This window comes from Myotis nattereri (assembly GCF_964212035.1).
Source record: "Myotis nattereri genome assembly, chromosome: 1".
NCBI lineage: Eukaryota > Metazoa > Chordata > Mammalia > Chiroptera > Vespertilionidae > Myotis > Myotis nattereri.
In genome coordinates this window covers 200409032-200429255 of record NC_138075.1, presented here as the reverse complement: position 1 = coordinate 200429255, position 20224 = coordinate 200409032, and the positions used below count along the sequence as shown (strand labels likewise).

The following is a 20224-nucleotide window of genomic DNA, read 5'->3' as shown; positions in this document are numbered from 1 at the left end:
TGCTCTCCAATTAAGTTTTTAAAATAGCCTAAGGAACAATTTTTAAGTTTCCATGCCTGGGGGAGCTCATCTTTGTATGAAACATCCTTGAAAATATGTGGGCATTTGGTTCCTAGATCAACTGCATGGAACGTGGAGCAAGATATGTAAAAGGCTGAACTGTTCTGGTTATTGCTAATGATAAGCCTGTCTCCTAGGAAATTGCGGAGGGTCTATACGAGTTTAATCTGGCTAAGAAATCTCCTTGGCCTGTAGTCCTTTAGTCCTGATTACAGGCCTCCAAGGCTCATCTGGTCAGGTCTGGCAAAACCAATACACTTACTTCTGTGCCAATACCACGGAAGTGTTTGCCCAAAAGTAAAATGCTATTGTGCACCACTCTCTATTTCTGAACATAAATTGGGTATTTGAAAAAGCCATTAAGCCTATTTGAGATTTGGGGAGTGATGTTAATATTATTTGAAAATTTAGAAAAGTTATGTTTTTATCCTTTTCTGCATTTTCTTAAGGTTCCCCATGTATTAATTATATTCTAAATATGGGAAAACTCCCTGATAGCTCAGATTTGGTTCACTTCACTTTCATGACTCATTAAGAACTTGTTTTTGATTTCTGAGCGAAGGCAAAGGGTTCAAGAACAACGTTTTACTCATTGTTTTTGCATTGTTGTGGTTAATCACCATGTGCCTTTCTTTTTCTGAACAGGTGCAGATTTCATCACAATTTTGGAGAGTGATGCTTCTAAGCCCTTCATTGGGAACAATGACTTAACCATGTGGTTAGGGGAGAAGCTGGGTTTCTATACTGACTTTGGTCCAAGCACAAGGGATCACACTTGGGGGTGAGTGTTCCTTGGGTACTAATCCTGAACATAACTCTGAAAGACCAGGCAGCATAGACTTAGAGTAGAAAGGTGAGATTGTCAGACCTTAGTCCCATGACCTATGCCCTGCTGATGCTTCCTGGGGGATGAGGAAGTGCCGAAGATATGCATATTCCATAATTGTTTGAATGGTTTTCCTATTACTGGATATTTTCAATTTACCATTAGAAACCATACAGTGTAGGAACTGAGATTATAACAGTAGGCATATCTGACCTGGACATTGTCTTTATGGAGTTTATATTCTCATGTAAAGATACAGAAAATAAACAAGGACACAAATATGTAAATAATGTTGGAGAGAACCAAGATGGCAGCATAGGTAAATTCCGGACTCACTTGCCACCTTCCACAACCACATCAAAATTACAACTAAAATACAGAACAGCCATCATTCAGGACCACCTGAAAACTGGCTTAATGGAAGTCCTACAACTAGAGAACTAAAGAAGAAAGCACTTTGAGACTGATAGGAAAGATGGAGGTGTGGAATGGGTTGGTCCAACACCCACGTGTGCCATTTATTTAATCAGGAGGGAGATCATCTCTGTGGAGGCCTCCTGTAAGGAGCAAGAGGTCCCAGTCCCACACCAGACCCCCCCAGCCAGGGTTCTAGAGCTGGAAAGAGAAGTCCCTGTAACTATGAGCTGTAAAAACCAGTGGGGATTGGGTCTGAGTGACAAGGGGGCTGCTGGAGACTCCGGTATTCCTTTTAAAGGGTCTGAACAAAACTTATAAGGTCCTGCTTCCTCTGAGCTCCAGCGCCAGGTGGCAGCTTTGAGGGACCCAAACACATATGGAGAGGAACTGGATTGTCTGGCATTGGGGCAGGAACTTGGGGGCAGCTTTCTCCCTGACAGTGGTGCTTGCAGGGGTCATTGTTCCTGTGCTGGGACCTCCCCTGTCACAGGGCTGACTGGAAGCCATATCTGACTCTCCATTAGCCTGGAACACACTTTTTGCTCTGCCCTGGGGATTCCCCAAGACCCCACCCCATCCAGTTTGCAACCCCACCCAACCTGTTTGCGGCTTTTCCATATGAATGACCTGTACTGGCTCAGGCTTCAGACTGCTAAAATCTCTCAAACAAGCTGCAGCTGGCATCAGCGTGCCCCAAATTTATCAATAAAAGGCCCAAGAACTGGCACTAGCACCAGCCTGCCTTGATTCACAGCTGGGACTTTCCTGGTCACTTCCAAGTGGCCCCAGGCAGTGACTGACTGCACCTCCCTGGAGGCCTCATGCCAGTGTACCCAGTGGACAGCTTCAGACCATAGTAGATTACAACTCTATACACCCACAAATGACACACTCAAGAGGCAGACTCAGTGAGCACTAAAGCCCCACTGAAGCAAGTCCTGCTCCATAGGGGTATTTTCTGCATAGCAGCTCTCCCACTGTACTAGTACTCACAGTGTCTCCTCACAGGAAATTAGCTTGGAGGCCAATTCCTCCTAGAGATGCCAACAGCAATCCAGGCTCAACTACAAGACTGTGCACACAGCCCACACAGGGGTGCACTTAGAGTGCCCAGATCAAATGACTGGGGAAGCTGAGCCACTGAGCCCTACAGGATACCTACTATACAAGGCCACTCTACCAATTCCAAGAGACATAGCCGCTCTACCTAATATGTAGAAACAAATCCAGGGAAGCATTCAAAATGTGGAGACAAAGAAACATATCACAAATGAAAGAAATGGAAGCAAGCAAACTACTAGATACAGAGTTCAAAACCATGGTTATAAGGTTACTCAAGGATCTTCATGAAAGTTTCAATGGACTTAGACTTTCAAGGACCTCAGTGAGAATGTCAAAGACATGAAAAAGGACCAGTCAGAAATTAAGCACATACTAACTGAAATAAAAGAATAATTTATAGGGATTCAACAGTAGAGTAGAGGATTCCAAGAATCAGATAAACAATTTGTAATATGAGGAAGCAAAAACCAAATCAGAAGAGCAAAAAGAAAAACAAATAAAAAAATATGAAGATAGTGTAAATAGCCTCTGGTACTTCAAGCATACCAACATTAGTATGATGGGGGTACCAGAAGATGAAGAGAGAGAGCAAGATATTGAAAACCTATTTGAAGAAATAATGACAGAAAACTTCCCCTACGTGGTGAAAGAAAAAGACTTACAAGTCCAGAAAGCACAGAGAACCCCAAACAAAAGGAATCCAAAGAGGACCACACCAAGACACATCATAATTAAATTGCCAAGGGCTAAAGACAAAGAGAATCTTAAAAGCAGCAAGAGAAAAGCAGTTAGGCACCCACAAGGGAATGCCCATAGACTTTCAGCTGATTTCTCAACAGGAACTTTGCAGGCCAGAAGGGATTGGCAAGAAATATTCAAAGTGATAAATAGCAAGGTCCTACAACTAAGATTACTCAGCAAAGCTCTCATTTAGAATTGAGGGTCAGATAAAGAGCTTCACAGACAAGAAAAGGCTAAGGGAGTTCATTACCACCAGACCAGTATCACGTGAAGTGTTGAAGGGGATTCTTTAAGAAGAGGAAGAGGAAGAAGAACAAGAAAAAGATTAAAAATATGAACAATAAAATGGCAATAAATACATATCTATCAACAACTGAATCTAAAAATCAAAATAAATGAATAAGAAATCTAATGAACAAAATAAACTGGTGAATAAAATAGAATCAGGGGCATGGAAACATGGAATAGGCTGACAAATCTCAGGGGGGAAGGGCGTGAGGGCAGGAAGAGATTAACTGAAGATCTTACCTAAGGACACAGACAGTAGGGTGGTGAAGGCCTGGGGTAGGGTGGAAACTGGGTGGCGGGGGCAATGGGAGTGAAGAAGGGGGACATCTGTATACTCTCAACAATAAAGATTTTTACAAAAAAAGAAGTGAATAATATCATTTGAGATAGTGATTATGTGCCATGTGGAAAAGGAAACACGCTGTGGAGAAAGTGGCTGGGTAGGCAGGGGCAAGGGAGACGCTAATGTAGGTAGAATGGTCAGGAAGCTATTTGAAAAGCTCATGATGAGAAGAACCTAGGACCTCGCCATGGGAGGCGCTGCCAGAACCACCAGAGTGAAGATGTGAGACAGGATCAAGCTTGATGTGCCTGGAGCATAGGGATTAATGGAGAACTGATGAAGAGTGAGATCAAGAGCGGGCACCTGACCTGAGGGAGCCCCCTATCCATGCCTAGGACTTGATTTAATTCAGTTGTGATGGGAAGCCAATGGGGGATTTAAAACATGGGAGTAATCTGACCTGCTTTTCATTTTAATAGATCATCCCACCTGTTCTTGGAAGATCAGAATGTCAGGGGCAAAAGTGGGAGCAGGGAGACGGGTGGTGAGGCAGATGCAGTAGCGCAGGTGAGAGAGGACAGTGAGAGCCGCAGAGATGGAGAGAAGGGGGAACAGAGCCGACAGGACTCGGTAGTGGGTTAGGTGTCAGGGGCCCCGAAGTGAAGAGTCAGGGGCAGCATGTAGGTTTTTGACCCGAACACCTGAAAGGAGATGGTGCCATTGAATGGCATGGGTGTGACCAGGAAGTAGCAGCATTGTGCTCAGTTTGTAGCTCTCTGACTTAGACTGAGGTAGAACATGCTTTCACATCTTTATTGAACAGGTTTTAATTTCTAATCTTGTAAATTGTGACTTTGTGCCCTAGCGGGCAAGATTGTACATTTCCAAATGTGTTGATTACTATTAGAATTGTTTATGCAAATATGTTGCCAAAGTAACAATGCAAGTAAAGTGGATTTTGTGTATTACCAATTCTCCCCTTTTCGTGTCTCCATAGCGCTTGCTAAAACAGAATTGATAAAATTCTGTCATCAGAGTTTATTAGTGACACAGCGAGAAATGCTAAGAAACAGAGATACAATAGATCGGCAGACTGCCGCATACGTCTCCACCGCATGCCCTGAGTGCCCCTCGGTGGGACGCTTGAAGTGTGAAATGTCCCTTATTAACATCATTTGCTTAGTCCTGTCTGCATGATATGATCAGACCAACAATGATGTTTCTTTTCATTCCCACACAGGATTATGGTTTTGTCAAGATATCCCATTGTGAAATCGGAGCATCACCTTCTCCCGTCGCCAGAGGGCGAGATTGCACCAGCCATAGCACTGACCGTGAACGTCTCGGACAAACTGGTGGACTTCATTGTGACACACTTTGGGAATCACGAGTGGGTTTCTTTGGTCTACAGAATGGGGCACAACTGCCAAGAAACATTATTAACACATTACTTAGATTTCTATGCAAATGACCTATCTTTCTCCTTTTTATTTTTTTTCTCCCAAAGTACTTTTCCCTTTGTGATTGCTTTTTAAAATTGGGCGTAGACACGTTTGAGATGCAGGCAGTCCTTATCGATGGCACCAGGCCGTGATGATCGTTGTGTTAGCCAGCAGTTACCGAGCAGGTGCTGTGCTCAGTATTGCATTTACTCCAACCTGTATGAAGTACTGATATAGCCCCATTTTACAGATAAGGAAACGAGGCTGAGAGAGGTTACATGACTTGTCCAACCAGGGCCACACAGCTAGGAGCTAGGTAGACCCAATTCAGAGCCTGCAGGGACTTGGGGCCACTGTAGGAATAAGACATTCCCTGTTCCTGCAGGGTTACCACAGTTGGAAGACTGTTGGGATCTGAGAGTACTAAATGGCATTCTTTTGTCCCTCATGTTTTCCCAATCGGCTGATAGGTCAGAAGAGGAATCTGGCAGGGCTACCAAAAGATCACTTTTAATTCTGATAAGCCTATTGGACAACATGATTGAGTGTGTCCGCATGGAACTGCTAATACATCTCCCAATGATGTGAAACTGACTCCCCCAACAGCAGGGTGGAGTCTAACAGCTCTCACCTAAGTGGAGAGAATAAATCAGAAAACACCCTGTTTGCAAACTAGCAGTTTTCAAGGAGAGGAAGGACTTGAGACAAGCCTGCCCAGTTCATTCTTCTAAACTTAATCTATAATAATAAAAGCGTAATATGCTAATTAGACTGGAGGTCCTTCCGGGTGCCTGCCTGCTGCCAGAGGGAAGCTAGTGCTGGCGGCCGGGGGGAAGGAAGGCCTACTCTTTCACGAATTTCGTGCATCAGGCCTCTAGTTAATTATAAAAGTCTTCCCCAAAAGAAGAGAGAGGCCAGAGATGATTTCCTAAGAAAGTCCCTCTACAAGGAGACATGAGGAATGAGTTTTTTTAAAAATATATTTTTATTGATTTCAGAGAGGAAGAAAGATAGAGAGAGAAATAGGAACACCAGTGATGAGAGAGAATCATTGACCAGCTGCCTCCTGCATGCCCCCCACTGGGGATCGAGCCCACAACCTGGGCATGTGGCCTGACCGGGAATTGAACTGTGACCTCCTGGTTTATAGGTTGATGCTCAACACTGAGCCATGCCAGTCAAGCTGGGCAATGAGTTTTATCCCCCTAAAATAATATTCATAACCGGTGACTGAGTACTGACTAAATCATGAATAATGCCCCAAATAGATTGTAAAAGCAAAGATAAAGGTATATAATTGATACTCTACCACAGTGAACATTCTGTAATGATAACAGAAAACACTGATGTAAAGGGCTGAGTGCTATAAAACAGGGCAAACAGGTTCTGTTCACATTGATCACAGGACGCCACAGAGCTTTAACGTGACACAGAGAACACTAGGAAACATCACTGTCGCACTGTACGTTTTACCAGAACCAGACGAATGTGTCTGCTACCCTTAACTTCCTGTTGCCTCACATTTTCTCACAGAATTATGGGGATCTGTGTAAGCCTGCTTGCATACTTTCTGAAATAAGTCAGAGCATAAGTAATATATGTTTGCCTCCTTAGGTATAAAAAGGGTGTTTGGAAGATGGATGATATAGATGGTCCATATCTCTTTAAAAAGCTGTTTGGAGAAACACCTTCTATTTCTCCCAGTAATTTTCATGTAGCAAGTGTAGGCATTAAAAAATCATTCCACTGGCCTTAAAAGAGCACTTGAGTTGGGTTTGTCTTTTAAAAAATAGGCTTTAGACACTTTTGTGTCTAAAGGTTGCCAGGGTTTTAACCTAAGAAACAGGTTTCTACCCCTCCCCTTTTTCTTTGCTTTTCCCCTGCCCCCTTCAACTCCCTCCCAGCTCCTCTGCAATGTAAGGAAGAGACTTGAAAAGGAAGGGAGGAGACAAGACTGAGAGATGGCGCCCAGGTTTGTTTGGAAGGATAGCCTTGTCTAACTTTCTATTAACCACGTCTTTAAAGCTCTCCAAATAACACCAAATCCTTGACTTGCAATCTTACTCGATTTAATAATAATGACAACATCAGCAACATTAAGAGCTAACCCTTATTGAGGAGATGTACCTCGGGGGAGGAAGGAAGTCAGTGTAGTTTCATGGTCAAGGGCATGGAATTCCGTCCTTAGGGCTGGGCAGAGGAAATCGTGTTCCCAGAGTCAGAGTTGGAACCAGGAAGAGCGGCCACAGGCATGAGGCATGCAGCTACTTCCCCTAGGGGACTGGGGAAGAAACACCCTGACTTCTCTCTCCTCTCAACCTGTTATCTCCTGCCAGAGCCTCCAGTTGGTGAAGCATAACTGGAAATCAGCCGACAAGGGAGCCCAGGAGATGAAATCTGCAGGGGTCAGCCTCCCAGGGCATAGAACAGGGCTGAGAATGGGTCTGGGCAGGGGAGATGGAAAATAACACGTTACTTAGCATCATTTAAAAATAGAGCTAATGCCTGCCTCTCAGTGCTTAGGAGAATCCAATATCAAAGATGTTAAGCGATCATTCTTTTCACTCTTTCATACCTTGAGACATCTTTTAATAGTACTCAGCTGTCCACTCTTGCTCATCTAAGCTTCATGCTGTCTTCAGGTCCTACCTTAATGAGGTGTCTCCAATCTTCTAGGTCCTCGTGATCTCCCTCTATCTTCCTTCATCATAGTTTTTTTTTTTCTTAATCTTCTGGCTTCTGGGGAGGTGTAGCCAATGGGAGGCACTCACAGGGCTGGGGGGCAGGAGGAGGGGAGAGGACAGGGTGTTTCCCATCCTTCCTCTCAGCTTTCTCTGGTTTTCTGGCAGCAAGTGAGTGTCTTGTGTGGCTCCAGCTCCTCCTTCGATGACCCCAGCTCCTTGGGGACAGCCTCCTTCGTAGCACCATCTCCCACCGGTCAGGGCTGGCTTCTGGCCTCTGGGCCTCCTCTGTCCCTCTAGCTGTAGAGGTGGTACGGGTTCCTCCTTGTTGCAAAACTCCAGTTGTCTCACTGGCTACTGTTTGGCTTCCTATCACCTAGTAATGTGTCCCTATGTTAAATTCCCTTTATTTGAAACACCTAGAGTGCTCTCAATTTTCCTGGCCACATCATTTCAACTATGATGTCCCTATTTTTCCCCAAATAGATTGTAAAGCACCCCAAAGCTTGATGTCCTTGCCTAATTATCTCAGTTATAACTAACAGTGCTTTGCATCATGAAAATACTGTATCATGCTTAGCCACTTTTAGAAGGTGTTTGCTTGACAGAGCTGAGTAGATTCCATTAGTCCTGCATGCTCTGTGAATGTTAGGATTCTCCCTCTGACCATGGCTGCTTATGCTGCTGCTGGTTCTTTAAATATATATATATATTTACTACTAGTTTCTAGCTGTGATACTGATGACCAAGTCTCAGATGGTTATTGACATAATTTCTCCTGATGAAGAGTTAACAAATGATGTTTTTGGAGTAGATATTTAAATCAAGTTAACTCCAAATGATTTTTGGGGAAAGACCTTGCTGTTCTTAGTCAAAAGTGTGTCAGCCTACTCAGTTATTCACCACTGTCCCTCTGTCTCATTCATTTCTAGAACATTAAGACATTTGCCTAGGTAGGAATTACTCCGGGTTTGTGCTCTACTTGAAGATATTTTTTGGGGGGGAGGGCGGCGGAACTTAAGTACTTAAGACTTTTTAAAAGTTGTTTTGCAAATACAAAACAAAATTACATTTTTTGCTGTGTTTTTTTTGTTTTGTTTTGTTTTTTTAGAGATGACCTCGACAGGAAACTTCAGGCTATTGCTATTTCCAAACTCCTGAAAAGTAGCTCTAATCAGGTGGTATTTCTGGGTTATATCACCTCGGCCCCTGGTTCCAGAGATTATCGACAGCTCATTGAACATGGCAATGTGAAGGTAACACAATCGTAATAGGATCTGATGTATTAAGTAACATTATGTTTAAGAACATGAGTTCATCTCTGGCATAGTGGATACGGCAGAAAGTGGAGTCCCAATGGGCTCCTTATTGTGGCTTCAGGATGCTAACACTTATTATAGAGAATCTGTAAGAAAGAAGAACTTTGTAAAGATGAGAAGTCAGCGTTAGGCCGAGCTGAAGCATCTGTGGGATATTGATGGAGCCACTCAATAGATAGCTGCATCAGGAATTGAGAAGGGCAATCAGGACTAGAGGTATAGATTAAGAGTCACCACCACGGTCTTGTTTTTATTTTTAAATATATTTTTATTGATTTCAGAGAGGAAGGGAGAGGGAGAGATCGAAACATCAATGATGAAAGAGAATCACTGATCGGTTGCCTCCTGCATGCCCCACACAGGGGATTGAGCCCACAACCCAGGCATGTGCGTCTGACCAGGAATTGAACCATGACCTCCTGGTTCATAGGTCGATGCTCAACCACTGAGCTATGTCAGCCTGGCCGCTGTCTTGGTGATCAATGAAGCCATGGATGTGGATGACATTGCTGATGGAATTAGAGAAGTGCAAAAAGAAGAACAAAGAAAACCCCTGATGTATGTGGCTGTCAGGGGGGTAAGGATGGGAGAAGAGAAGGGAAATTATCTCAGAAAAGAGATTAAGGAGAGGCCAGAGGGTAAAAGGTAAACTTGGGGAGTATGGAGTCACGGAGGCTGCACCAGTTATTCACCACCATGCAACAAACCCCCTCAGACCTAGCGGCTTAAAGTAGCCCTGGTTTAATATTCTTACAATTTTGTGGGTTGACTTGGTGGTGGTTGTTTTTTTCTGGATTCTCTCGTGTTGTCAGGTGGCTCGGCTGTGGCTGGGGATCCTAAGATAGTCCCACTCTGGGGCCTTGCTGCTGACTCTTGGCTGGGCCTGCCTACGTACAGTTGGTCTCTTATCATTGACTAGCCTCGCTGGTGCTGTTGTGTGACCTTGGGGCAAGTTACTTGACCTTTCTGGGCATCAGTGTTTGTATCTATACAGTGGTGGTAGCAATTTCTATTGTAATGATGAAGTATAAGCAAATGTCTGCACAACCCTCAGCCTTGTATGTAGGAGGCACTCAACAAGTGGTGGCCACACATATGTATTGTGTGTCTGGCTGTACATAGAAAATCAAATAAAGTAAATGTACAAGTACAGGGCCTAGGAAGCACAAAAGAATGTTAGAAAATGTGATATTTGGCAAGTCTAAGAAAAAATTATAACCTAATAAGAGAAGGAATTCTGTGTATGTGTGTGTGAGTGTGTGTGTGTGTGAGGCATATGGGTAGTGTTAGAGAAGAGGAATTTTATTTGTTGTTGTTTTTAATTCTCTCTTGGTTTCCACTGTTAATGGTCAAAAGCTGTGTAAAGATTGACAGTGGGTTCTTATATAGCTTTTTGTATCAGGAAGTTTATTAATGCAGAGAGTTTGGGTCATAAATGCTTGGATGAACAGATTTTTCTCTTTAAGAAATGAGTATTTAAATTCTGTAGTCTTAAAATTTGATAGCATCTTTTAAAAACCTAATAAAATAAAATGATAGCTAAGCACAGTCGCAGTTTATTACTCCCAGTATTCACAGCTGAAGGGCTAAATTCTCATCACTTCCCAAGGCACACCAGAACAGTCCTTTTCTTATTTGCTTTTTTAATCACTAACATTTTTCTTTAAATTTTAAATTTATTATAATTTTTTTGTGTATACTAAAGACATATATGTGTGTGAGTGTGATAGAAAATAGTAAAGATTAACAAACATCCATATGTCTACCACCAAGCCTAAGGAAAAAATTAAGAAATAGGTAATAAATTGTGTGTTTTGCAAATTCACAGATGGTGTGAATTCATTATGTATCAAGGGCTGATCAGGTGAGCATGGGTGTTTTAGTGATTCTTTTAGTGATTTAAAAACATGTTTTTAATTAAATGTTAAGAGTAAAGTTGAGCCCTAAGCGGTTTGGCTCAATGGATAGAGCGTCGGCCTGCAGACTCAAGGGTCCCAGGTTCGATTCTGGTCAAGGGCATGTACCTTGGTTGCGGGCACATACCCAGTAAGGGGTGTGCAGGAGGCAGCTGATTGATGTTTCTCTCTCATCGATGTTTCTAACTCTCTATCCCTCTCCCTTCCTCTCGGTAAAAAATCAATAAAATATATTTTAAAAAAAGAGTAAAATTGAGAAATGATCAAAAGTCAGGTATATTTTTTATTTATAGGATTTTAAAAAAGAAGGAAATGAAAATTTCTTTAGTAGAAAAGCTCCATATCTAGAGTTTTTGTAACACTAGAAAAAAATATATGTGTATGTTCTGCTTCTCTGATAAAAAATAACCCTGGTCTCAAGGTTTCAACATCCAAAAGACTCGTGATTACTCTCAAAATGTGTTTATCTCCAGTGATTCAATTTAACAAACATAGATTGAGCGCCTGCCAAATGCCAGAGAGGACCAGAGAGCCAAAGTGATTAGAGTTCCCCTGCTCAGGACAGGGAGGGTGGAGACATAGAAACAAATACCCGTCTAGAACAGTAGAGCTGGTGTGCATGCGTAGGATGACCTAGGAAGGTTCTGTAACTTCTCCTCAGGCTGAGAGGCCTGGAAAGCTGCAGGGAGCCAGGAACGTGTTATAATCGCTGCTTTCCCTGCCTAACTCCCTCTCTAGACCATGTTCGTCTGTGTACTCCCAGCATCTAGTACAGGAGCTAGATAGGCATATAGTAGGTGCTCCAGAAATATCTGTAGAATGAATAAATAACGTGGACCTTAAAGGACCAGCAGAGCCAGGCAGAGAAAACAGCATGCACAAAGGCATGTTTATTACTGCAGCTCACACATTTTCTTGGCAGTTCAGAACAGAGCACTGTTTTAATGCTTTAACATTCTCTTCTCTGTTTATTAGGATATTGACAGCACGGATCAAGACAGATGGTGTGAATACATTATGTATCGAGGGCTGATCAGGTGAGCATAGGTGTTTGATTTTTTAAAAAAATCTATTATTACAGAGAGGCCTTGACTTACGAGTTTAATTCGTTCTGTGACAGAGCTCATAATTCAGATTACTTGTATGTCAAATCAAAAAGTGAATGAGTGAGACACATGATGCTGGGCTGATGTTGTGGCGTTCACTGTGACATTCGCGGCACCAACTAGCGGTGGGGTATCTGAAGCTGGCTCGTAACCCGAATTTTAGCTCGAAACTCAAAGCAAAAAATCGGCCGAGAGTGAGAGAGAGACGGCTCGTATCTCAAAAAACTCGTTAGTCGGGACACTCGTAAGTCAAGGCCCCACTGTACTGTGATCTTTTGAGTCTATCCTGGAGAGAAAAGCTTTATGGAAGCAGTTAATTAATTTTGTTACTTTTTATAAACATTGATTTAGTTAGTTATGCAGTTTAACATCTTTTTCAAGTCACAGCCTAATGATTTACGAAGGAATAAATGGCTAAGCAAATTAAATTTAATTATACAAAGAGGATACGATGTAAGCTATTTAGCATAAGTATGTATCTGTCAACACGTGTTAGGATTGGCACCATGTTTTACTGTATGGCATGGTGGAAACAGCGTGGACCATGGAATAAGAAAGCCTTGGGCTTGAATTCCAGCTTTGCCAACTTCTAATTATGTAATCTTGGGTAAGTCAGCTAACTTGTTAGAGCCACTATGATATTGTGGTGAGGTCTCTAAAATTTTTCTTTAAATTTTATATCTTTAAAAATTATATCTTTAAAAATATATCATCCCAGCCCAGCTGCTGTGGCTTAATGGTTGAGCATCAACCCATGAACCAAGAAGTCACCGGTTTGATTCCTGGTCAGGTCACATGCCCAGGCTGCAGGCTTGATCCCCAGTAAGGGGTGTGCAGGAGGCAGCTGATTGATGTTTCTATCTCTCTATCCCTCTCCCTTCATTTTTCTCTAAAATCAATAAAACATAGCTAAAAATACGTATACATATCATCTCATGTCAAAAAGTGAATATTTTATATATATTCCAAAATATATTGTGTGAGAGGCAATTTGTACAGACAGAATATTCATTAGTGTAAACAAGTAGAGTAAGGTTGCCAACTATGTTTAGTTAATTAAACAATGTGCATGTTCTTTATTCGCTTATGTTGTAAAAGTAATATGTTGATAAATATTTAGAGTAACAAGTCAAGATAATTCTAGTGAAACACAGGGTAGCGTTAGAAATGGGAAATTGGCTTAATAATGAAGGTGTTACCTACTAGATCTCATCACATTTCCGAATGACAATAAAATCTTTACAAACCATTTCTATTCCTGCCACAGGTTGGGTTATGCAAGAATTTCTCATGCTGAACTGAGCGACTCTGAAATCCAGATGGCCAAGTTTAGGATCCCCGATGACCCCATTAATTATAGAGACAACCACAGAGTGGTCACCGACCACAGGGAAGTTCCCAAGAAAATTCATTTCAACCCCAGGTGAGTGAGCTCCTTGATGTTGTAGACTACAGATATGAGACACAGCACCCCCGCTAGGGACCTGTTACCCCACCACGAGCTACACATTCTGTTTGGTTCTAGAGGTTCATTCAGGTAAGGGAGCTCAAGGTAAAGATGACAAAATCTTGTTGGGGGTTGCAGTTATGGTCCCTGCCTTTTGAGATGGAGAAATGTGTTGTTAGTCCTTCTTCAGGTGAAAAGCTCACATAAGCATCAACACTGGCCGTCATTAACACCACGGCAATAGCTGACATTGGAGTGTTCTCGTGTCCCAGACCCCCGACCTAAGTGCTTTGCACATTATCTTGATTCATCCCCGTTGGGCTGGTGCTTTTGTTATCCCCACTTGACAGATAAGGGAGCTCAGACTGAGGAACAGGAAGTAACGTCACTGCAGGGCTAGTCAGATGGAGCTGTGAAGTGTGGAGGAAGCCCCTTAGTGTCATTGGTTGCTGTTGGCTGCATGTTAGACACTCCTGGAGAGCTTTCAAAAACTTCCCAGACCGGCTCATCAGGACTTCCTGGTGGTCTGGGCTTTGCATTTTAAAATATCTTTCCAGGTTATTCTAATATGCCGATAGGATGGAGACTATAGAGAGTGTATCATTCATTTCCATCGCAGATATTCTGCCATGTGAATTATATTGAGTTTTAAATATATTACCTGAAGTTATCTGACAAATCTATTTGCAGCAAAAGATGTGATTTGGAATATGTGTTCTTTCCTCCTCCCACAACTGGACAATGAGAAGAAACATCTGCATAAAACCAAACCCAGAACACGTCATGTATATTTTAGTACTTAACATTTCTGCTAGTTTTACCAACGAATATCTATAGAAACTTCTCAGACCTCATTTTCTTTGGGGGAAGAAAGAAGATACTTATTCATTTTTTTTCTTCCTTGTCTCTCCTCACAACAAGGAAAAAACTGGACCAGAGTGTAGGCAATGCATGTAAGGAGAGCTATAACCAAGTCTTTATTTGCTTCCATTGCTGTACTTGGTATTTCCCTTTGTAAGTGCAATGTGGTTGTGAGGAGCATTGGCTGGGGTCAAGCTGCCCAGCTCAATTCCTCGTCTTGCCGGTGAACAGCTGCGTAACTGTGGGCAAGCCACCTGGCCTCTCCAAGCCTCACCTCTCTCATCTGCAAAATAGGGGTGCGGGGGGGGGGGGGGAATAGCAGTGCCTCCCTCCAACGTTATTTGAAGTTTGAATGAAACATAACCTTTTCAGAATGGTCAGTGCTCAGTAGCCAGCAGCTGCAATAGCAACAGTAGTATTTGTTGTATTAACAGTAAAAGCAAAAGGCATAGAAAGTTTCCTTTTGCTGATTGAGATGACTTCTAAAATGGAAGTTAGAAGATCTGGGAAGTTGAAGTTAAAGATATTCTCATTTTCTTATTCTTCACACCAGGAGTGTGGAGAAGTTCAAATAAAATATTTTTGGCTAAACCGATGTTCGGCTCTCACATCGATATTTCTTTCTCCCGCTGCCTTCCTCTCTCTCTAAAAATAAAAATATATATATTTTTTAAAAACCACATTTTTGGCTAATCCCAACTGCAGATTGATCCAAAACAACTGTAAAGGGAGCTAAATCCCACTCAGTTTAATTATGAAAATAACAGAAGCATAAGTAAAAGGCCTGCCTTAATTTGAAAATTTATTATCAAATGTACATACCTATGAAGACTTATAAAATAGAAATAGTAAAAGAATACTAACTTCACCAAAAATCCCATTCTTTAATTCAACAAAATATCCATAGAGTCCCATGATGCCAGCACCTGTGAGGCCCTGTGCTAGATGCAGAGGACAGAGTGAGGAGTAAGACCAAGTCTTTGTCCTATAAAGCTTACGTTCTGGTGGGGAGAGAGACAATTCAAGGGTTAACCCTGGTAAAGTTTTTGGATATATTTTTGCTACTTATAATGCATATATATCTATATATTACACAATTACCCCAGCTTGGCAAATGTATGAAACATATGTATATGTGTATTCATTCTATATATTAAGCTGACTTTTCCATCTAAACAATATATTATGAACTTCCTTCCATAATAAAGTATTCCTCTGAAAATATTTTTAATGATTGCATAATATTCCAGTGCATAGATGTACCAAACGTTAGCTAACCCATACAGTTGTTTTTGCACATTTTATTTTTTCATTAATATAAAAAATCTCCAAGGGACTTCTTATATCTTTGGGCATAGCCTTGGTTACTTACTTAGGACTTAGTTCTAGATGTGGAACAGCAGGGTCAAAGGTTGGACAAAATTTTGATATTTTTATCATTATTGTTTTGAGATGACAGCGTAAACAGATCTCCCATCTCCTACATTGGGGAGGTTATTTGCTGATGAAGAAAAGGAAGCAAGGGCTTCATTTTCTCAGGTCTTAGCTTCCTTTGTATTTCATCATACCAGCTAGAGCAGTGGAAACAGAATTTCTGGATGATAGGCCCAGAAATCAGGATTTTAAAAAGATTCCCAGGTGATCCTAATGTGCAGCCAAGGTTGAGAACCACTGAGCTAGAGCCATATCATTCATTAGCTTTTCATCAGCAAAGTAAACAGCTGCAGCATGTGAGCATTAGAGGAAGACCTAGAAGTTGCAATGGTACCAGAACAGATTTTATACATGCGTAATTGTAACATGAACAACACTTCAGATTTCATGATCCCTATGTTACCAGAGAATTAAACTTTCCTGTCACTCGTGGGAGTGAGGCTCTTGCAATATCTTTAGAAAATGAATTTTCTAAGATTTTCACAGATGTGGAAGAAGGCTTTCACAGATGAGATGTGGAAGAAGTCTTTATTTGTGTGAAGTTACATTTCTCAGGTTCCAAAGTCCCTGCCCCTTAAGCCAGTCCTGGAAAAGGTGCAGCTGTGGTCCTAGTAGAGTCAAAAGCAAGGCCAATGTCCATGGTGCAGCTGGGTGTAGTTCAGCACTCAGGCCAGATTAAAGTCTATCAGTCCATTGTGGGTGCCCCACATGGCCTTGAGCTGTGTGGACACAGCCCTTGCAACTGGAGAGCGCATTTCTTTTTTTTTTTTTTTTTTTTTTTTTACAGAGAGGAAGGGAGAGAGATAGAGAGTTAGAAACATTGATGAGAGAGAAACATCGATCAGCTGCCTCCTGCACATCTCCTACTGGGGATATGCCCGCAACCCAGGTACATGCCCTTGACCGGAATCGAACCTGGGACCTTTCAGTCCGCAGGCCGACGCTCTATCCACTGAGCCAAACCGGTTTCGGCAAGAGAGAGCATTTCTTGGTAGAAGTTTATATATTCCGGTTTCGCACACTTGCAGTAGCGACGCCTATTCTGCTTGACTCGCTTTCAGGTGTGATTGATGGGCAAGCACCCTCCAATGTCACTCAGACCTTACTGGGCATGTGCCTACTAGTATTTAAATAACCAGGTTATTTACAATGGCATCACCTTCGCCTATAAAATGGACTTTATTAGAGCTGAAGACTAGAGAGAAAAATCTAGATTTATTTTTCAATAAATCAGCCAATAATTCTTAAACAGCTGTGCTTTTGGAGTGATCCATAACCATGGAAAGAGGACTTTGAAGGTTAAAATGTTTGTCTGCCATTCCCAGATGCATGAAACCTTTTTTATTTCTTCATTTGCTATCTTATAAATTGATCACATCTCTCCGGGTTGTATGATAGATAAGTAAAAGCACAACGGATTATGTTTGAAATTTTACATAAGAGCATACCTTTCTGAATGGTTTTTACATGTCAATTACTTTTTTTTTTTTTAGATTTGGATCCTACAAAGAAGGACACAATTATGAGAACAACCATCATTTTCATATGAGTACACCGAAATACTTTTTATGAACTATTTAAAACAAGAATTCACTGACTGAGCAAGTCTAAGGAAAACAAAAAGTAAATAAAAAGAAAAGATGGATGAAAGTGGGAAACGACATACACAAAAACCCTCAATTTTGAAAATGTATGGTATCTATACAGTGGGAAATTCTATCAGTTTATAAAATATATTGCTTAATAAAAGTATTTCTCCAAATTGTTTTAATTATTTTTGATAAAAATAACAATGTGGGGTAATATAAGAAAGTTTTGCTACTAGAGATAAAATCATTATAATGTCTTACCTTTGTAATGCTTTAAAATAAGAAATTGATTTATTGATGAGCTGGAAGAACTATTTACAAAAACCAAGCAGTCTTAAATCCCTCTTGGGACAAAGCAGGGGGGAAGTGTTTCAATAGTAAGTCTAATTGTTAGAAGAACAGTATGGACAAAAACCTATTGCTGACTCAGCAGTAGCAGCATGCCTATCATCATCTTCCTCCCACCTGTGGTAGGATCACCTGTCTTTTCTCCCATGCTTATCTCACTCCGTGGCTGTGATGTCTCCAATCAGTCAGGCCACCAGCTCAGGGAGCACACCTCTGCACACAGAGGGGTCCCATGGAGTGAAATTCTTCCCTAGAATTAAGCAGATAGATGGTGGGAGAATTCAGCCCAAGAGCATGGTCTCCATAGAAGTAGTGATTGGAATGCTCTTCAGGGAGGCACATAACATCATAGACCTGGAATGGGCTCTGAATGTTGTTTTATCTTTGGGGGCAGAGAAAAAATTGTCAAGAGAGAGCATTTCCAAAGGGTTTACGTCACAATCCAAGGGCGTTCCTTGGATCTACTTAGTAAATGTGTCATATTGAGCACACAGCCATATGCAAGACATTATGCCCCATGGTGGTTTTGAAAATATGTCCACAAATGATTTGGTACTGCCTTCCCCAGGTGGAACCTAATTTGCCTCTCTTTGAGTGTGGGCTAGACTTACTAACTCACTTCTGATGAGAAGAATAAAGTGAAAGAGATGGCATGTGTCTTCCAAGCTTAGGTGATAAAAGATACTGTGGTCCTGCCTTAGTCTCGCTCTCGGGTCTGAGAGAAGCCAGCTGCCGTGTCATGAGCAGCCTGGTGGGAAGGGGTAAGGCACTTGCCAACAGCCATGGGAGTGACCCACCTAAGATGTGGAACTTCAGCCCAAGTCAAGCTTCAAGTTGTTTTTCAGCCCCACTTGCCATCTTTTTGTGTTTTCTTTTTCCCCCACTTGCCATCTTGATTGCAACTCATGAGAGACCTAAGCCCAACCATCTAGTCAGATAATAACTATTGTCTTAATAACTATGTATTGGGGTAATTTACTATGCATCAGTGCTTAGTAATGAGACAGTCCTTGAGCCTATTCATGCTTGGGGAACGTGGAGAAGCTGACAACAACATTTACTTAGTGTCTATCATATCCGTAGAACTGTGCTGGGCAGGTGGGGGTGGTAGGAAGTGTAGCTTAACTGAAAAATCCCTTATCTCTGGGTCCTGATTGCCAAGAATACGAAAGACAGCTTGAGTAGTAACTACTGACTATTGACCCTCCTTTGAGCCAAGTGCTTTACAAACATCATCCCCTGACAATATTGCAAGGTTCTGTAACCCAGATGCCCGCTGGGGTCTCCTGGCCTTTTGGCTCTGGATAAGAGAGCCAGAACCCCATCCGCCCCCTCCTAAATTCACAGTGTCCTCCCCAAGATTTCTGTGAACGGCGGTAGGCTAAGGGGTAAGGTTCACATGTGTATGGTTACCTCTCACTGTCCTCTTCCCACTGTCATATTTCAGTTCAGAGATGGTCCCACTCTTGAATTTCTAAATAGGATTATGCTACAATGCAAGGTTAATGCAAGGAGAGGATGCATTTAATGCACCTAGAAGTGCCTGGCACTCAGCAGGTGCTCAGTATTTCCCAAAGTTCTGGGGAAGCAGGTCTACACGCAGACAGCAAGCACTATGTCTGTGCTGTGCCAAGCAAACATAGAACTGGGTTCTTTACTTGACTTCCTCCAAAGTAAAATGAAGCACTCACACCATGTGTTTCAGTGGACAGCATACTCTACTGAACATCTAGAAAGAGAGAGAGGGGTTTACATTATAGAAATTCAAACATCTTCAGGTAGAATAATTATATATTCTATGTTTTTAAAAATCTTTTGTCTCCTCCACATCATGTGCTTTAGGGATTTCCTTCTTATCTCCTCTGGCTTTCTGCATCTCCCCAAATTTCTGTTAATTTCTAGTGCAGACGGTTACAATTCATTAGTAGGGTGCTGTTCTCAGAATGTCCACTAGAGGACACTAGTGCAACTCCTCCCTTACTAGTGTGCTATTCTGAGAATGTCCACAAGTAAATTAGATTAACTATCTTTTTTTTTTCTTCTCAGCCTTTTTCTTATTCATCGAGTTCTGTGGACCTCAGTGGACCATATAATGCCCATCTATATTAAGGAAGGCAGTCTACTTACTGAGTCTATGGATTCAAACACTACTTTCATCCGGACACACCCTAATAGATACACCCAGAAATAATGTTTAATTTGTGCACCCTGTGGCCAGTCAGGTTGAGACATAAAATGCACCATCACAAACACTGAAATCACCTGGGGACTTGTTAAAACTGTGGCGTCTCAGGTCTTGCCTCAGTTCTACTACATTAGAATTTGCACTTTAACAAGATCCACACACAGGTGATGTCAGTTTGAGAGGCCCTGGTCTTGGTGGATAAAAAAATCTCTAGCCCTG

The 20224-nt window shown here is 41.8% G+C and overlaps 1 protein-coding gene across 2 annotated transcripts in view; it reads left to right on the top strand.

Moving 5' to 3' along the window:
- CWH43 (cell wall biogenesis 43 C-terminal homolog) overlaps nucleotides 1-17642 on the top strand; it is a gene marked incomplete at its 5' end in the record, with an annotated part of 43993 nt that extends 26351 nt beyond the window's left edge. For both annotated transcript variants that reach the window (XM_081082774.1, XM_081082775.1), the window contains 6 exons: nucleotides 706-841; nucleotides 4918-5067; nucleotides 8912-9056; nucleotides 12011-12072; nucleotides 13409-13564; nucleotides 17377-17642. In XM_081082774.1, the coding sequence (XP_080938900.1) occupies nucleotides 706-841; nucleotides 4918-5067; nucleotides 8912-9056; nucleotides 12011-12072; nucleotides 13409-13564; nucleotides 17377-17455 (728 nt within the window). In that variant the 3' untranslated portion in view covers nucleotides 17456-17642. The remainder of the gene's footprint in view (nucleotides 1-705; nucleotides 842-4917; nucleotides 5068-8911; nucleotides 9057-12010; nucleotides 12073-13408; nucleotides 13565-17376) is intronic.
- Between the last annotated feature and the right edge of the window lie 2582 nt (nucleotides 17643-20224).